General features: G+C 40.0%; 1 protein-coding gene across 2 annotated transcripts in view; it reads right to left on the bottom strand.

Annotated features, from left to right (window-relative positions):
* The window catches only part of RASEF (RAS and EF-hand domain containing), a 35,702-nt gene extending 17,881 nt beyond the window's left edge, over window positions 1-17,821 (bottom strand). For both annotated transcript variants that reach the window (XM_087742493.1, XM_087742494.1), the window contains exons 1-6: window positions 17,375-17,821; window positions 6,042-6,188; window positions 5,157-5,247; window positions 2,275-2,370; window positions 1,089-1,166; window positions 524-639 (exon numbers count right to left, since the gene is read on the bottom strand). In XM_087742493.1, the coding sequence (XP_087598619.1) occupies window positions 524-639; window positions 1,089-1,166; window positions 2,275-2,370; window positions 5,157-5,247; window positions 6,042-6,188; window positions 17,375-17,733 (887 nt within the window). In that variant the 5' untranslated portion in view covers window positions 17,734-17,821. The remainder of the gene's footprint in view (window positions 1-523; window positions 640-1,088; window positions 1,167-2,274; window positions 2,371-5,156; window positions 5,248-6,041; window positions 6,189-17,374) is intronic.
* Window positions 17,822-18,350: the final 529 nt, after the last annotated feature.

Below are 18,350 nucleotides of genomic sequence, written 5' to 3'. Positions count from 1 at the left end.
GAAAAATAAAAGATCTACAAAATAACGGTATGGACTGCCTCCCTTCCCCTTGAAATATCATTTGTGTTATCTGAAGATAGCCACATAATGAAACTGTAATTTACACTTCTTTAAATTAATATCTATTAGCAGCTTTCATTCACTTTAGAAAAAACTGGTTGAGACTGATGTGGGAGGCTTCCAAAACTATGCTCCCTAACATCCATACAGATATTCATCTGAGTGCAAGTCAAGGAGGAAAAAAATTGCCTGATGCTATAAATTTTACTCCTAACTAAAGTCCCAGTAAAATCAATGGGCTCCCTTGCAAGATTATAAGAGTTCACATCATATCCAGAACTTGCTCTTTCAGAAACCTGACAAGAGAACAGTAGTCATGGCATACTTTGCATGGTGTCAAACGTGTACCTTTCATTTATGGCAAATTTAGAAAATAACAGTTACCAACTGCATACGTAATAACTATATCAGACAACAGATTTTTTTCCCCTGGTGAAAATATCATCATGTAGAAATATCTTACCTCTCAGTGTTCAAAGTCTGATCTGCATACTCGCTTTTCAAGCTATCTAATTCACTCTGTAGAAAAGCTATATTTGTCTGTGCTTCTAAAAGATCTTTCTTAAGTTTCTGATTTTCCTTAAAAAAGGAAGATATTAGATGTTAGCTGTCATAGTCACCTGCATAAAATGTTGACATATTATAATGGTAAAATAAAAAGCACAAAAATTAAATAAAAATGAAACACTAGAAAATCTGAGCATAGAGAGGGAAAGAAAATGAAAGAACTCTAAATCAACAGAGAATTCAGTAAATTAGCATGCATTTTTATTCTTCCATTTCAGTTACAGAAAAAGGGGACTATATCATCTCAAGCCATTTCTAAATGTTATACCTAGAATGTGTATGCATTTATACAGAACAGGGTTTTTTCCAAGTTAAAGATCCTCATACACTTATCAACAACTTTAAAAGTTTATTTTGGAGCTTACCAGTACTAAATGTAAACAAACAAACAAAAAAAAAATCTGTATTGCAGAGGCTAAAATTGAGGCTAAATTAATATATTAATGATAATCATCTCTCACCAGCAACATATCATGTATTCTTTTTTTTAATTCAACCACATCTTCCCTGTGATTTACATTTTTTGATTGCTCCTCCAGCTAGAAGGATAAAAAAAATGCACAATTAATGTATGTTATTGATTGTTCTGATTCAAAGTACAAAAAAAGTAATGGAAATCATATTAAATAACGTCTAAAATGGTTTACAGCTATTAAAGTTTTTAAAACCCAGAGTTTTCCCAATGGTGTGAGTAGGCAGCATTACTCTAAAAATCACTAGTTTTCTATACAATTTTTTAAACAATATTTTAAAAATGTTTAATGAGCATTTTGCACACTGCACGTGATGAATATGCATAACTAGTGACAGAGAGGCCAGTTATTGAGAAGATATAAACAGATATATCCCCACTAACATAAAAAACATTATATACTACCTCATCTGTGTAGTATTTGTACTACAAGCTCTCATGTTTCTTATGAGAAATTTCCATTTCTATCAATGCTCTTTTAAGTGCAATTCAATATGAAAAAATGAAAATGCATCCTCATTGGTCACTATAATTCTGGTAAAACTTATAGCAAAAACTAATGTCAAAATTAAACCCAAATTACAAAATAACCCATACCAATATTCATATGTGAGATTTCAGTTTACCTTACGCTTAGGTATCATATGAAAAGATCAGGCTGGAGTTAGGTTCACACTAGTAATAACTAATTCCATTAGTAATATCAATTTACAATTACAGCTTAAACCCACCTTTACTATTAACATTTGAGAGACATGTACTAGCTGCTAAAAGGGACTATATTACTGTAAATTACTATATTTGGGTTGCCAATTTCATCTAAATCTATAAATTACAAATACTTGGAGGCAATATATTAGACTACTTCTAATGTATCAAATACAAGACTAGGTAACTGCAGTGTTAACAATTTGATGGACCTAGAAAATTATTCAGCAACAGAATTTGGCTAGCAGTTGGTCCCTTTCCTAAGTATTTCAGTAAATTACACAGAATGAATACAACAACACAGAATGACAACAACCACCTAAAAAATTATTTGCAGTTGCCATTTACTAATACACATTAAATTCAAAAGCTACAATTATGATCACCCATCTTGGGGAAGGCACTTCGTAAGGTCAGCATCTCTTAAAACACTTTAAAAACTCTCACCATGACTTCAACTCATTTACCTTTTTAAGTTTTTTTATTGTCACCTGAAGATCCCCAACTTCGGTATCATATTGGCGCTTCAGCTCATTTAGTGCTTCTTCAGCTTTTCGCCTCTCCTGCAATATTTTTAATCTCATTAAAAGTTGAGACAGGTTTCAAAAGTTTATTAAAAAATGCATTCATCAGTTTGGAAACCACACACTTTCTCCTTAGATTAATATGTGTAATTCTGTCTTTCCATTACATAAACTTGTGCCTTCCTTAAGATTCACAGATTCTGATTCTGTAATTGCAGTCTGTGTATGAAATATTCATAGAAATAAAATGGTAAGGTGGAAGCAAAGATACAGGTCAATTCAGGGTTTGTTATTTATGTCAGTCTCCTGTGCTTAACATTCTCAATGTCTTAAAATAAAAAACTGAAACAGAAGTGTTCATATTTTATTGGTACATAAATTTAGGTCTGTATTGCATATATAGAAGTATACATACATACCCGCACACAGATCAGGGCATTACATCCTTTTTTTCAAATCAGCCTTCTATGGCTTATTATACAATGTGCTAGTAATAGCATTACTGTGCCACCATCAGTTACATATTTATTTCTGTTTGTTTGGTTGTGGTTTGTTTTTTTTTTTTATTTTTTCACGTGCAAGTGTTGGAATGTTACAGGCCCAAGTTCAGTAAAAGGTACGCTGATGACAGCATCTTTAGTTTCATATGATACTTGGTCTGAATATCAAACCAAGTACACTATTCTGAGTTTTATTTTAATCAAAACAGAGATTTTGAAAGGAAGTTACATCAAGCACAATGATAAGAATGGTATGTTCCACGTGCTACAGATGAGTATGTGTTTAACTCACTCCAGTCACTCCCCAAGGACTTCAGTGCACAGTTTCACAACACAAGAAACCAGAATGCAGTAGTGATACATGGTGCCAATGAGGCAGCTTAAGTTTTCACATGGAAAAGACAGACATGGACATGGCCCACAATTCAGTGCTTTCCTATAGATGATGCTGTCATCCTTGTGTTAAAACGATAAGCAAAGTAATCGGCTTAAGCTGGATTCTCTTACTGTGGACACCTCTATAGGACTCCTAAGTATTGTTTGGTAACTATTTGCTTCCGTTGAAACAAAATATAGGATAGGCTCAACCTGCAGATACTATCATGCAGAGGCAGGTGTCACCGTGGCGTGAGTGAGATCACGCTGACAAACAATAGCCTTGAGTACAGGCATTAAGATTAATGGCTTAGTACAAACCCACAAAGCAAATACCTTACATTTACTCTCAGGGTGTTTTCGTAGGTGGAGTATGTGGAGCTATGAGCTAAAGGGAACATTTAGGAGTGAAAATGAAAAGAACATTGTGAGAAACAAGTTACAGCCCACCTTTCATACCTATAGCTAGGTGTGAACAGAGAAATCGCAATCCATGCAACTCGGTGACAATTTGAGGACTTTTTAGAATGAGAAACGCAAACTAGATGTGGATAATACATACCAGATGTGTTTTTACATAATGCTAGTACATAACTGTGGAGGTTCTCAGAGTGAGAGAATACACACATCCCAGTCACCTTTTTACAGTAGTGAAAAAAAGTCTTCAGGGCTTTTTTTCAGTGATTTATCACTTCTTGCAGAACAGAAATTTTCCAGGGCAAATGTATTTCTTTTGTAAACATAAATGCTTAGTCTCTCTGGAAATGGAAAGTTTACTTCTGCTGAGAGTTGCATTATCATTAATTAAACATACTATGATACACCTTTTTTTCTGGGGTGGTATCTTTAACATTTTTACGTCATTATATTGTGTTTCTAGGAAAGCAACTGACTTACGGTTTGGTAGGAGTGTTTCCTCTTGTATAGAAAAAGATGCGGTTTGAAGCAAATCTGTTAGAATACCATTTACCTTCACAGATCAATTACCATGAACTATTTAAAACCAGCAAGTTGGCAGGCTGCACTTTGTTGCTTCTGATTCTGCAAATGCTTTGGTGAAAGAACCCATACCAAAAGTACAGACATTCAGTATATTGTGTGTCCTATAAAGGAATAATTATGCCCATAGTATATGTTTTAATTAATGCATTTCTTATGTCCACAGTAGAACATTTTCACAAACTGTTATTCGTGTGCACATTAGAAAGTTAGGTTTATCTTACGTGAATTTAGTAACAGTTAAACATGAAGCAGGCAACACAGGTAGGGTGGTTTTACTGTACTGCTTTCTGCTCAGAATTACACAGCCACATGTGGCTCTAATACATCTTTCAATGGGTAAGGGGAAGAAGATTCTGGTACTTTTCCATCAAGACTGCAAGCTGGTTTAAACAACAGCTAAAACTTGAGCACACTGGAACAAAATTTCCCATCAACTTTGGGAGGTCCAGGCCCCCACACGCTGTCATCACAATTACCCTCTGTTATGTCTATAACTCTCTAAAATATAGTTGCAGGATGAGAATGTGGAAAAGAAAGATCACCACTCCAGGCAGATACACAAATTAGGAACAAATGATCTAAGCATTAATTTCTACTTAAATTCATCTACTAGGAGAACTAGATTCCATTCTTTTGTGGTGAAAGGTCATTTTCTCCAATCTGTTTCCAATACTGGTCTCAGAAACAAATTCCTCTAGGCCAGCATATTCTCACAAAAGAGAAAGACTTTTTTTTTGTGGTTTATTACATCTGAGCAGCCATTCCTCTTTGGGAAAGCATTAAGGAGAACACATTTTCAATCTCATGGATAGCTTCTTTTCATCCAGGCCCTGCCTTTGACAGCTTTGAGTCAGCCCATCAGGATCAAAAACACACCTAGCCATCAATCCTGCTTAAGACCACTGAGAGTCTGCTAATTAGGAAATTCTGTAAATATAAAATACTTACTTCCTTTTTAACTTTATGCTCTGCAGCCTGTATCCGTTGTTCCATCTCTTCCTCCAGCTCACTGAGCTGAACTGCCGCTTTATCCTGAGCTCTAAAATTTAAAAGTAAATACTCTCTTAGGAGTTGCCCTCTGGCTTGAGAGAAACGTGTAAAACATATCTGCCTACCTCAGTTGAAACCAATTAAACAGACAGACACGGAAACAGTTTAACACTGCCCAGACTTTGAAACTGGTATTGTTGGGAACGAAAATCATGAACTAATTTGAAGATACAGGCAAATTAGATTTTAAATAATAGCTGACAGCTGATGATTAGTATGAAATACATCACAGCTGCATTTTGAAAATCAAGTTACAGAGATAAAAGGCCCCTCTGGTTATCCTATGAAAAGACTTCAAACGAATAACTACAGCAACTTCCATCACCCACACATACAAGATCTCTGTCCTCAGCTAATCTGTTTGGTTTTGGCAGTAATGATGTGAGATTGCAAATGCCGAGTAGTTACAATAAGTAAATACACCCCTTGAACCTGAAGAAGCAAAAATATGGTTTCTAAAATGGAAGTATAGGGGTCATGTATGCTAAAACTCAAAGTTACAGCCAAGGAAGAGGAGTCAAAATGTTTTAAGACATTAAACATAAGAATAGAGCCTGCAAAAATTTGGTCCAGGACTTATCCAAAATATGAACAGGGAATCATTTGCAAGCTGCTATATATGCTTATGCACATGTGTGTGTATAGAAACTAACCTTTAAACTCAGTTTATGGAAATACTCCACATGACATATTTTGGCAGTAATTCCCAGTAGTTTAACCCAACAAAGTGTGATAGAGGAACAAGTAACTGCATAACTGAACTAGAAACACAACTCACTATACCTTTTTACCGCGATGGCCAAAGTTTCCATCTCTGTGCTTTGAAGCCTGATCTCTCGGATGAAGTTCTTAATGACATGTTCGTACGCCTGGATTAATCTTGGTTCCGCTATGTGTATGTTCTGATACAGAACACTGACCTGCTCTTGTCTGAAAAAGAGAGATACCATTTTAACCCAGCTACTTGGAAACATGTTCTATAATGGGTTTGAAAAATGTATTACACATTAAGGTATTCCCCTTTTTGCATATTTTTAACATTTAGCAAGTTGGATACGGAGTTTGAACATTCAGCATAGTATGCCTGAATTATCCTAAATGATGTTCACCCTTCCTGCTTCTCTACTTTAATATAGTTACTGTAGAAAAAACTTTTTAGCTTAAGTAAATTTTTTGTTCTTCTGTTCATGGTGTACTGAAGAGCATGCCACTGGAGTAACCCATAATGTGTATCAAGTTTGTTGGTTCCTCTAATGTTAATTATAATCTGTGAAGAAGTTTACAACTTTAGGAGGCTGCACAAGAAATGAAAATGGGTATGAATACCAACCACCTAAGTTAAAATGGATGTTTAAAGGGAAGAGAGGGAGGTGATCATATCTCCTTCAAGAAAAAAAAGTTTGATGTTCCTTCAGCTGTTGGACTTCCAGTATTTACATCTCTTGTACCAGTCATGGCAGGGAGGGAGCTGTAGCTCCAAAACATTATTAAACAGGTTACTACATAAAAAGCACTGATTTCTGGTCATACCACTAGTAGCGCCATGTAATCCCTTGCATTATATGCCAGGTAGCTTCCAGTATCTGGATTACCACAAGGCAATACATCAGAGAAAATTCTATAACAGAATTTAGCAGTCCCAAGGAAAACTGAAGCTGGTTGCCACGTAGACTCTATGACAGAACATGAACTTAATGAGAAAAAAAAAGGAAAAGGGAAGATCAGGTCTAGAAAGGTGTAGGAAGCAGGCCAGTAATGAGGAAATACAGCACATCAGTGGCAGAAATGCAAACAAAAATAATGTTTTGCAAGTTCTAGTCTAACACCATATCTAACACATCACAAATACATGACCTCTTTTTGTTGTTAAGGAAAGCTTAAACTCTGATTTAATGATCCTCCTTGTTAGATAGCTGATGTTTCCCTACCTTCTAAGGAGGTAGTGCTCTTTAATACCTTCACCATATGCATGATATCAACAATCAATGTATATTCTCTGCATTTTTTTCCACTTGAAGCAATTATACAGCTTATATTATCAACATTGCAGCACTCCGCTGCTTCTATGTGATTTTCCCACTGAAGGTATAACTTATTTTATTACAACAGTACCATAACTGTTACTATAGCTCAGACTCCCATTTTAAACAAATGAAGTATTTCAGGACACTGTAAAATCTGTTTTTAGCCGAAATGCTGACATTCATTTCAATATACAGAAACATAACAGCAGCACAAAGAGATATGGATTTACTGATGCCAGGGGCATTTCTGTGTACATACATGTTTCTGTCTTGCAAAGGGTTTGCTCTACAAAGGCTAATGCTTTAGCTGTATTCAGTATTTCCAGAAGTTAAGTTAAACTTAAGGTAGTGCTCTGAATCTCTTCCAATGTATGCACACAATTTCTTTTTCAAAATACATTTTAAACAGAGAAATGTCAAGGTTCACAGTCACAATAATGCACAGATTTATCTGATCATCAGATGCTACGAACTATGTATTAATAATATATCATTAAAGAACTCCCCAAATGTATGTTTACTGAATTAATAATTCACATTTAAAAAACTGTTAAGGACATTTTCCTTAACTTTGTGCTAAAACAACACTGACATTATCAGCACCACCAGAAATATTAAAACTAGGAAAAAGCAAAACAAAACAAAAATTTGTAGACTTAAAGTCTGCCCTCCTTTCACTCTGTACATACAGACAAACATGAGTTTTCTGCGCTAAAGGGTTTACTGCACAACAGAGTTTTGGAACGGTGCGGATGATAGCATATATCACAAAATAAGCCTGAGGTTTGGATTCATCAGATCTCAATTAAATGCCAAGTGAACAACAGATTTGTAGCCTTTAGACACTGATTTCCAAGTGCACACAGTTGGACAAACAATAAGTTCAGTGTCTCAAGGTGTTACCGTTTACAGAATTCCTACCACACTTCCATTAACATTGGGTAGGCTTGAAGCTGGAGCCTGGCTGTACTTCAAACATTACAAAATGTAGTCCCTCCGTAGTCTCTCTGGTTGAAATTCCATTTATTTTTGACAGTTGGACTGAGAGCTGGTAACGTATGCTGAATTTCATAAATTCCTAGCACTTCAGCTGTCCTTCAGAGCTGCAAACTGTTCACCAATACAGCCAATAAACTATTCCAGAATAGTTTCAAACTTCAGATAAAAGCAGACATTGGGCATATCCAGAATTAGCTGCTGAAGAACGTGACTTCTTCAAACAGTGTCAATATACACACAGTCCTTTAAATGAGTCATGTGTAAAATAGAAATGGCACTAGGCACAGTGAGATGGACAAAGTTTATCAGTCTTCCAAGGCAGATAAAATCAGCACAATCTAGGTCAACATATATGATTTTTAGAAACATGAAATACAAACATGAAATCTGTGTTCTGAAATTTTCTTTTTTCCTTTAGATTTCCTTTAAAATTCACCAACAAGATGCTTACTAATAACCTTGTTTCCTAGAAAGCAAGCAAACAGTAGGAAAATTAATTAATCAGCTGCTGCCTTTAAATGAAATGAAGCTACATCCATAAAGCTACACTGTACCTCAAAACCATACTGCAAATCCTGTGTTCAAAACTAGCAGATGCATAATGTTAATACCAGAGGCCTCCTACCTTACAGATTATTAATGGAGTAGCAAAATTGAAGGTACAGTGTCTTATACTGATTAGAGAATCAAACAATTAGTCTGGCCTTCGCTTACTGTATTTTGTGCCACGAGCAGAAGACATGTTTAGTGGAATATTGTAATGTATTTCTGCAACTTTTGCTGTGTTTACAAGAATGTCACAGCCACTCCCTCTTGCAGCTTCTTTTCAAAGTGTATGCAAATATACATACCAGAACTGAGGACAGAAATCAGCATCTCTGTGCTGCTGAGCCTCTGCCATACAGCTAAGTCTGCTTTAACATGCAGTAGTCAGAAGCACAAAGTAGTTATTGTGAGAGTTTATTCTCCCTCTGTGATACAAAAACCTCTTTATATTTATTATTCCTCCTTAACCCAGTGACCAGATACCATCCAGATCGATTCAAAATATCTCAGTGACCCAGTTTTATGATGCAGTACTTAGGCTTAAGAAGCAGAACAATACCCATACAACCACAGCTGTGCAGGATCCTGGAAAGGGCCTGGAAGGCTTTTTTAGATTAAAATCGGCCACTGAAATTCTCAGCAACACTTACCTGAGTGCTTCTATGGCAACTTTACAGAAAGTCTTAATTAAAAACATGACTCAACAACTACTGAAGCAACAAAAAAAAGAGGAGAAATTAAAGTCATGCAACAAAATTGATGTGGCTCTGCTTAATCACCTATGCCTTCAGAAAGAAGTAATACACTTTCATGAACTGGGAAGACTGCTATTGATTTAATCACTCCAAGTATCCATGATGAATTAGCAGCAAGCACACTGTGATAATATTTTATAGATGCATAGAAGGATGCAGCTATATATACTCTATATTAACATGCAGTAAGTATTTGATGATTATGAGAGGAATTCTTCTGAATTGTCTCTTTCCGTATTTCAATCACTCCTCTGTTTTCACATGCTTTCGTAAATATCAGTGATACCACTGCAGCAGGACAGATTAGTTGCAATGAATATTGCCCAGTTTGTTTGTCTCCATCTCCCCTTGAATATATGCCTATTTCCTTCTGCAAATTCAAAATTATTATCAATTATTATTATTCAAAATTATTTATCAAGGAAGATTTCACAAATGGATTTCACCAAGCTGACTCCTGAACTCTGAATAGTCTGTCCTTTTGCTGGGCAAAAAGGCAACTAGAATGTTTACTTCAGTCTCAGCAAAATTCATCAGAAATGCTCATGTTTGCCCCTTAAAATTGATCTTCCTTGAAATCTTGAAATCACTTTTAAATGGATTTATTAAGTTCCACACTAACACAACCATAGACATTCACAAATATTAATGCATAGAAAGAGCACTTTTTGATAAACAACATGTAAGAATGTGTCCCTTTGGACCATCTAGCACTATGGTTACGTTACCTACCATGCATGCCTTTCTGCTGCTTCTACAAAGTACAGACACAAAACACTAGTACCCAAACAAGTATAGTATTCTGACCAAGTACTCTTCTGGCTTTACCTTACCTCATCTCAAATGTTTTATAACATAAGCTGTCTGTAAAATTAGTAATTAGTAAGTGTAATTAGTGAATATTTGCACAACTTCACATAAGAGTTAACTTAAGCAAAGTTACTGTATTCACATGGTTTCAGAGCATTCCTGAGAGAATTACAGAAAGAAAATAAAACTGCCCTGATGATAACGTAATTTGTAATATGATAGATTTAAAATACCATGGTAGAATACAGGCGGAGGAGAAGAAAGGGAAAAAAAAAAAAAAAGAATAAAAACAACAGTGGGATTAGAGATATCAGATATTTAGATTATATTAAATGGCATAATTTAATTTAACCCACAGAGCTATGCTAATACATACCAATTCATAGTATTTGTTTGGTTTGCTGAATGTACAGTGACCGTTTGCCTAACGATCCGCACTCTGAATGCAGCTCAGAGGGAGCTGATGGAATTTATCAAAGAACAACTCTACAGCTGCTCAGTATCTTACACGTGTTCCCTATGTAGCTGCCAGAGAGAGGGTGCTATGTTACATGGGCCCCTTAGTCTGACCCCAAGGGTGGTATTTTCTGTACAGTTTTCCACCAAAGATGTACAAAGTGCAATAAGCTAATGGAAAACTGGAGGAAATCAAAGATGTGCTAGTGATGTTATAATACCACCTTCCCTCATTCACATGGTAAAGATTCAGTGTTTCTTCCATTGCTATTTCGCATATGTTTACCTGGGTCTGCTTTAGAAAGGTGCAGACTGACAAGGTGACCAGCACAATCTCGGGGCCCCCTGTGCAGAGCACTCTGGGGAGCACAAGCAGCAAAACAAGGTAAAACCTCACTCAGACGGGAGCTGCGCCTGGGCTGTCAGGCTTAGCTGGGCGAAGGTTATATTGAGAGGTAAGAAAACTAGACAAAAGCATTCTCCAGCAGGACTGTTTTTGTAGGTCCTTCTGTGTACATCCACATCTTTCTCAACACCATCCCTTGCCAATTACTGGCCTCTGTCTTCACGTCTATCTTCTTTCTTATCCATGTTCTTACCTGCAGACTTCAGGTTCCCAAACACTTTCTCTTTGTTTTCTTGACCCAGACACCTTTCAAACACTGGAAAAATACAGTTTCTATTTTTGTAGGTGCAGGTAACAGCAAAGATAATCACCACTACACTTAAACTTGTTTTCATGCTGATAATATGCTCCCATTCCTATGTTTTAGAACACTGTTCTAATGCTCTCTTCCCACTGTAGGTGAGCTTGTAAAATTACTCTCATCACTTGTAGCAGTTCTGTTCTGGTATGGGCATGAAGGGATGAAGTATAAGGTGGTCTGAGCCGGGAAGGTCTGAGCTGGGTGGTCAGAGCAAGAGAAAGAACAAGCATTATACATCTGATGATTGTCCTTACACTGAAGACCAATAGCCTATGTGTGCCACCAAGAGATAAAGAAATACCTTTTTCTGAAAAACAGACACATTGGATATGCTATCATATCAGCCACTAGAAAAGACTGACCAAAGCTGTTTCAAATTGGAAAGGATCTACTTTTGTCACAGCTGAGTGCCTAACACTTCCTCCTAGATTAAGTGCCTTGAGGAAAAACAGATTACATGAAACGTTAACATGGTGTAAAATTCGAGGTATTTCTCAACCTGAAGCACTATGGGTTTTTTTAATACCACGTTTTCTTTTTCTGTAGCTGCCCCTTCAGAAGGAGGCTGCTTTAAAAGAAGACAAACAAATCTGCAACCTCCAGATTGCAGATTGCTCTTGCCTGGCCATGACCTGATTCCCAGGGATGGGATTTTTAATGTTTCTAAGGAATAAATACTGTTCCCTTCCTAAAGACAGAGGTGTGATTTGGAGCCAGTGGAGCAGAAGTGGAAAAAAAGACTGTGGGACAAGGAGGGAAAGATGAAGACTGTGGAAAAGGAGAACGCTCCAAAGGATATGGTTATGACAAATGATCATGTGACACAAAAATACCAGGAAAACAAATGCTACAGCGCTTAAGTTATTTGGCACAGATGCTGTTTTGGCTAAAGTGAAAAACAGAAGAGCAGTAAAACCTAAGACAGCTCAGAAAGTCTTCTAGCTCACAGAGGGCACCCATCACATTTCCAGCAGAGCGCATTTGTCAAACTCCAGTCGTGAGACGTATTAAAAGACAAGACATCATTCTTACACCAGAGATCCCCTCTCTAGCACTGTGACAAAGGGAGACCCAGAATTTGTTTCTCCTCAGGATTTGCCTTTATCCCGTCTCCGGGGAACACACTTCGACTTCCAAGGAAATCTCTCCAGTGCTGATATCATGGCTCATCATCTCTTGGAAGTAAACACAAATTGCTGACAAGAGTTGATGCTGCGCTCTGTATTGACTCTGGCAAAAATCCATCCTGGCTCATGACAGCAAGAGCACAACAGGCTTTGGACCTTTTTTTATGCAGCAGAGCCCCTCTCCTTTGCTGTAGCACAGCAGTATATCCCATGAGCATTGCCTGCCTTCATAGTTTAAGTAGCTCATGTTAAAAACAGCATTCTTTCCTCATTTTATCACGTCCCCCAGATCCACATTTTCTATACAGCTCCAGATGACATGATTGGGAGCAAACGGTTATCATAATCACATTAGGAGACTTTGGAATTGTACGATGCATAAAATCTCACAGTCTGGCAGTGCTGAAACTGGAGTCAGACGAACAGTCAGCTTGGCCCAAAGTACAAGGCACAGAAGTAAAACAGACCCCAAAACTAAAAAGCGAAGCAATGAAGTATGAGGACTCCCAGAAGCAGAAGAATTTAACTCAAAATAGGATACAAACTTTCTTCTCCAGATTCATCCACCCATTCATGCTCAAATCAATTTAGTTAATTTTCCAATCAGATTACCCAATTTGCCAAATATCACACAAAAATTGCCTGGTAGGCAATTAAAAGGATTAAAAGGATTAAATTAAAGATTAAAAGGATTCCACAATACACAAGAACGCACGCACACAGCACACACAGTCCCAAGTCTTTGTTCCTTCTGATTGAAAATCTTTGACATTAAAATTTCAAAATCTGTTTTCCAGGAAGTTTTTTGCCTGTAATTTACAGACACAAATAACTGTCACAGCATTTGTAAGTACAGGTTTTCTCTTGAAGTGTCAGTGGATGTTGGACCATTCTTTGTTTAAGCTGAGGAATGGAAAAGCATTGCCATTAGGAGACTTTCCCACATGCTTAAAGGAGCACATGCCTATTAGGAGCACAGAGGGAACCTTTTAACCTTACCACTGACATCCAAAGAGACCTGAGGTTGGCCAAGTATTAAAAAAGAACACAACACCCAGTATCACAGTCAAGGGCTACACCCTTCCAGTGTGGGCAGTACACTGGAGCACTCACTGCCTGGAGCACCAAATAGGTAAGTTTCTTTTTTTGTCTACTCCTGTATCACTGCAAATACTTCTTAGAGGAACAAACTAACGAACATGCCTGAGTTCTCAATACAATGGATCTCCTATGGCTCACACAGGTATACTCCAGTTGGTAATTCACTACACATAAACCAAAGGCATCGCAATCTTTTGTGTTTAATTACTCTTTATACCTGATTGAATAAAGAACACAGAAGGGTAGCTGCATTTTAGATGAAACGAATGCCAAAAAAAAAACCCAACCCTCTATGCAATTCCACAAAAATCTGACTTCACACATTATATTAGGCCATCAGCCTGGAAAGACTTTCCAGTTTTTTTGTGCTAGAGGCACAATTGCCCACTGAGCATGTGTAAAGACTAAGGCAAACAATACTTTGACTCACAGTGAACACCTTACCAAGAAATCTAACTGAATTTAGTCCCAAAAACCTGTTCAGACAGAGAGGGAAGGAGCAAGGCTGAAAAGAAACTCCTTGATGTTACTTTTCCTCTTTAACTGCAAGCAATACAACCATAGCTCTAGTACAGACTTGGATGTTTTAAAGTATAAGCTAACAGAACTGTGCAACTGATACACCAACTGCAGAGAGGAAGGATCCATCCCATCATAAAACTATCTTTTCTAAAATTAACTAAATTCAAAATACACTTATTATCGTATATGCTTATTTTAGTACCTGGAACGAGGCAGTACCTGGCAGTAAACAATGTTGCTTCTGATGTCTGCTACCACACTGAGGACTGGGTCAGGATATTGATCTGTTACTGGGTTTCACACCTCATTATGGAGGCTTATTTATGGCTTTGAAAAGCTCAGTCGCAGGAACAGAGGCTGAACCATGTGTATTGATATCAGTGAAAAATTTCCCCTTGATTTCCATGGGCACTCAATCAAGCTCAGGAATGATAGTGACCACAGGTGTTTAGTGCGTAATTTTCTCTTGACTTCAGCCCTGGTTTTATCTTACCACCTCCATCTGCTATGCCTTGTTTCTCTCCACATAAGCCACAATAGCATCAAAGCACATGTGCCAGTGTTTTGCTAGACTGGGGCCAGAAGACACAGCATTTTGAGGGACTGACTGAACCCCAAAATGATCGACATAAAATCCACACATGATCAAGATAAAAAATACGGACAACTAACTCCACTCATCTGGGTTTGAGAAGTTTCTTTGTAATTACTTTTCTCATGGTTTTCAATGCCAATGTTACAGCAAACATATGAAGAGTAATAAACCACAGTGTGAAGACACCAACTGCTTTATAGTATTGAAGATACAGGTGTGTTGCAAGCCAGGTCTGTTTTTCAAATTACTGCCTTTCCCTAAAAAAAACTGAACTGATAAGCAACGAAAAAAAATAAATAATTTAAATAAAAAGATAAATAACTTTTTTTAAGTACCAGCTTGTACTTTACATGGTTTTGTTATACTCTGTTGCTTAAAATCTCTCATATGCCCAGAGTCCTCAAATGATTTCAATATATTCATTACTTACACAAGTGGTCCTAATGATTCTAGTGGGACTACTCACATGGAAAAAACTTAACACATACATTTCAACAAAAAAAGACGTGGGCCACAAATGGAAAAAAGTTGAACTGTAACACAGATCTGCTTCTAGCACTTCAGGACAGGAAAGAGAAAGAACAAGAAAACAAAGGGCACACTGTTCTTCAGCTGACGTTGGCACACACCTAATAAATACAGCCAACTGTGAAGGATGTTCAAAGCTATTTGTAAAGCTGAACATGAATAGGAAGCATTTACATCAAATACTGTCCACCTGATACACATGTATTTAACTATCAAAATTCAGTTCTGTTTGCAATTTTGATGTATAAGAATCACAACATGTTAATTGTGTCATCGTGAATTTAAAAAACCTAAAGGACGTGTCTGCACAGTCAAGCCAACGAAAGTCATTCCCCTTTCTTCCTACCATCCTCTTAGACAAACAACTGGACTATATTCAAACTGCTGCTGCAAACATAGTAACCGGGATACTGAGATAGGCCTATTACCAAAATGAGACAGATGCTTTCACAAGCTACCACTGTTCATGAGTCAGATTTTTTCCATCTCCTATCGAGTTTCTGTCTGGCTTTAGGTTATTAATTGCTTCTACAAATTTTCAAACAGCTTTTTTTTTTTTTTGGTCATTCTGTAGAAAGCAAGTATGTAGCAAGGAAGGCATCAGGAACTAGGTAAGAAAGACCTGTATGAAGTTACCGATCTGTCCTAAATGGAGCAGTCCAATAAGACTAACCAATGTTATTTACCCTTCCAGTCCAAAAAGAAAAGAACAATCGACTCCAGTTGTGTGCATGAGCAGCAGGTTAAGTAACTGAAAAATTCTCTGAAGAAACTTTTCATCTCACAATCCGAACATTTTTAAAAGTGGCTAGAACCAAATTATTGGGTGTAGATAAAAATTTAAGGTGTATTATATGCAGACTGGTATGATAAAAATTTGCCAATGATTTGATCCATGCTCTGTAAAACAACAAACAGCACATTTGACTCAATTGTTACAAAAGGTATACAGAAACTAATGTGCTTTTTACTAGCTTCTGTGGACCTCACAGCCAGGACCCGCTGCAACTTGACACAGTCTCTCTGAATAGATCCATGTATGGGGTTTTTTTTAACGGCCTCTTAACTAGCTGCCAAGCCCTTAAACTCAGATTGCTTGTTTTCCAGCTTAAATTACAATTTTTAAATGAAGCAGAATCACTCTGTACGTTTTATAGCCAGTATTTTCGTATTAATGTTTAGCACCTGAGGTTTCAGGCAGATTACTGCGCATCACCAAAATGTGCCTATGTAAACCGGAACCGGCTCGGTACTGACAGACCCGTGGTGATCGGGTTTAATCCCAAACTAAGCTACCATCAGTTGTCTTCATTTCACCGATATCGAGGGCAAAGGCTCTCACGGAGTTCAGCAAGCTCCTCGGCCCGAGAGCCGTACTTAGGAACAGGGTTAACCTGGAGGCAAAGGCGGTGTTGGTCTGCCTTCACCAGGAAAAGGACGACAGGGGTGCAAGAAAGATGCTGGGGGCTGGTCGGGGGGTAGCGGGGGGGAGAAAGTTTCATTTGCGGAGCCGGCAGCGCTTTGCATCCCGTGCGTTTCACCGGCCTCATCTTCCCACGTGGGCCCCTGGCAGAGCAGCGGAGAGGAAGCAAGCAAGCGGCCGCACGCTGGAAAAGCCGAGCTGGAACCCTCGGAACCGGGGAGGTGTGGGGAGGGCTCCATACACCCGCAAGCACAGCGGGCGAGGGGTCAGGCCGGACTCCGGGAGGGCCGGTCCCCAGCAGGGTATTGCATCAGCACCGCCGCAAGCTGCTGCCAGGAGGGACGCTCTCCTGCCGGAGAAGGGCAGGGGCGGTTCGCCGCCGCGATGCTTCCCGCGGACAGGCTCAGCGCCGGCGCCCCCGCGGCGGCAGCCCCGCTCGCACCGGGGCGGCCACCCCTCCCGCCGCCGCCGCCCCGCGGTCGGGGGGGGCGCGGGCGGCGGCGCCGGCGGGCCCGGGCCTTACCTGGGGATGTACCTCGCCTCGTCCCCGAGCCGCAGCTCGAAGTCCCTCCAGGGCTGTTCCAGTCCCGCGGCGGCCCACGCCGCCGCCGCCTCCTCCTCCTCGCCCTCCGGCTCGCCGCCGCCGGGCCGCCGCCGGGTGGCGCCGCGGAAGCCACGGGCGAACTCCGGGAAAGTGATGGCCCCGTCGCGGTCGCTGTCGAGGCGCTGGAAGATGGCCTCGGCCTCGGCCGGCCGCACCCGCAGCTCGGCGCAGAGCGCAGCGAAGTCCTCCCGCTCGATGCGGCCCGAGCCGCTGGCGTCGCAGGCCAGGAAGAGGGCGCGCAGGCGGGACAGTTCGTCCCCCGCCGCCAAGGGATCCATCGGCCGGGGCCGGGGGCGCGGATCTTCTGCCCGCGGCCGGGACGGGACGGGACGGGACGCGGCGGCGGCCAGACCCGGCGACACAACTTTGCCGTGGGCTCGGCGGGGCGGGACGGGCCCTGCTCCGCCCCGGCGCCCCGCGGGGCCGGGCGCGGCCGGGAGGCGGGGGCCGGGCCGCAGGTGGCAGCTCCCGGCTCTGGCAGGCGGAAGGTCCCGACCCGGCGGCCGGCAGGTGCCGGCCCCCCCTTCCCCGGGCTCCCGCCCGCAGCCGGAGCTGCAGGGGCGGGGTGTTCCCTTCGCGCGCCAACCCGCCCGGTGCCTGGCCAGCAGCACAGGTAAGCGCTTACGAACAGCAGGCGTTAAAAACACGTCCTACCCCCCTGCAGCAATCAAATGGGAGTCCCAATGCTATGCGGTCTCCGTAAGGTGTTAAATCTCATTTCTGTTTTCCAGCAGAATAAAAGTACTCCTTACGTTCATGGAAGACGAGGAACCCAGGATGGCCCCAAGTTTCACTAGATAAATTCTTGCTGACCACGTCTTGGAGTTATACATAGCCAAGTACGTGCTCACTGCTATCCCATCACCAGTAATTTAGACATGTACATTGTTACAAT

Source organism: Nipponia nippon, unplaced genomic scaffold (assembly GCF_047370975.1).
Source record: "Nipponia nippon isolate SJK-2023a ecotype South Korea unplaced genomic scaffold, ASM4737097v1 scaffold_8, whole genome shotgun sequence".
Classification (NCBI taxonomy): Eukaryota; Metazoa; Chordata; class Aves; order Pelecaniformes; family Threskiornithidae; genus Nipponia; species Nipponia nippon.
This window is presented reverse-complemented; position numbering and strand designations above follow the sequence as displayed.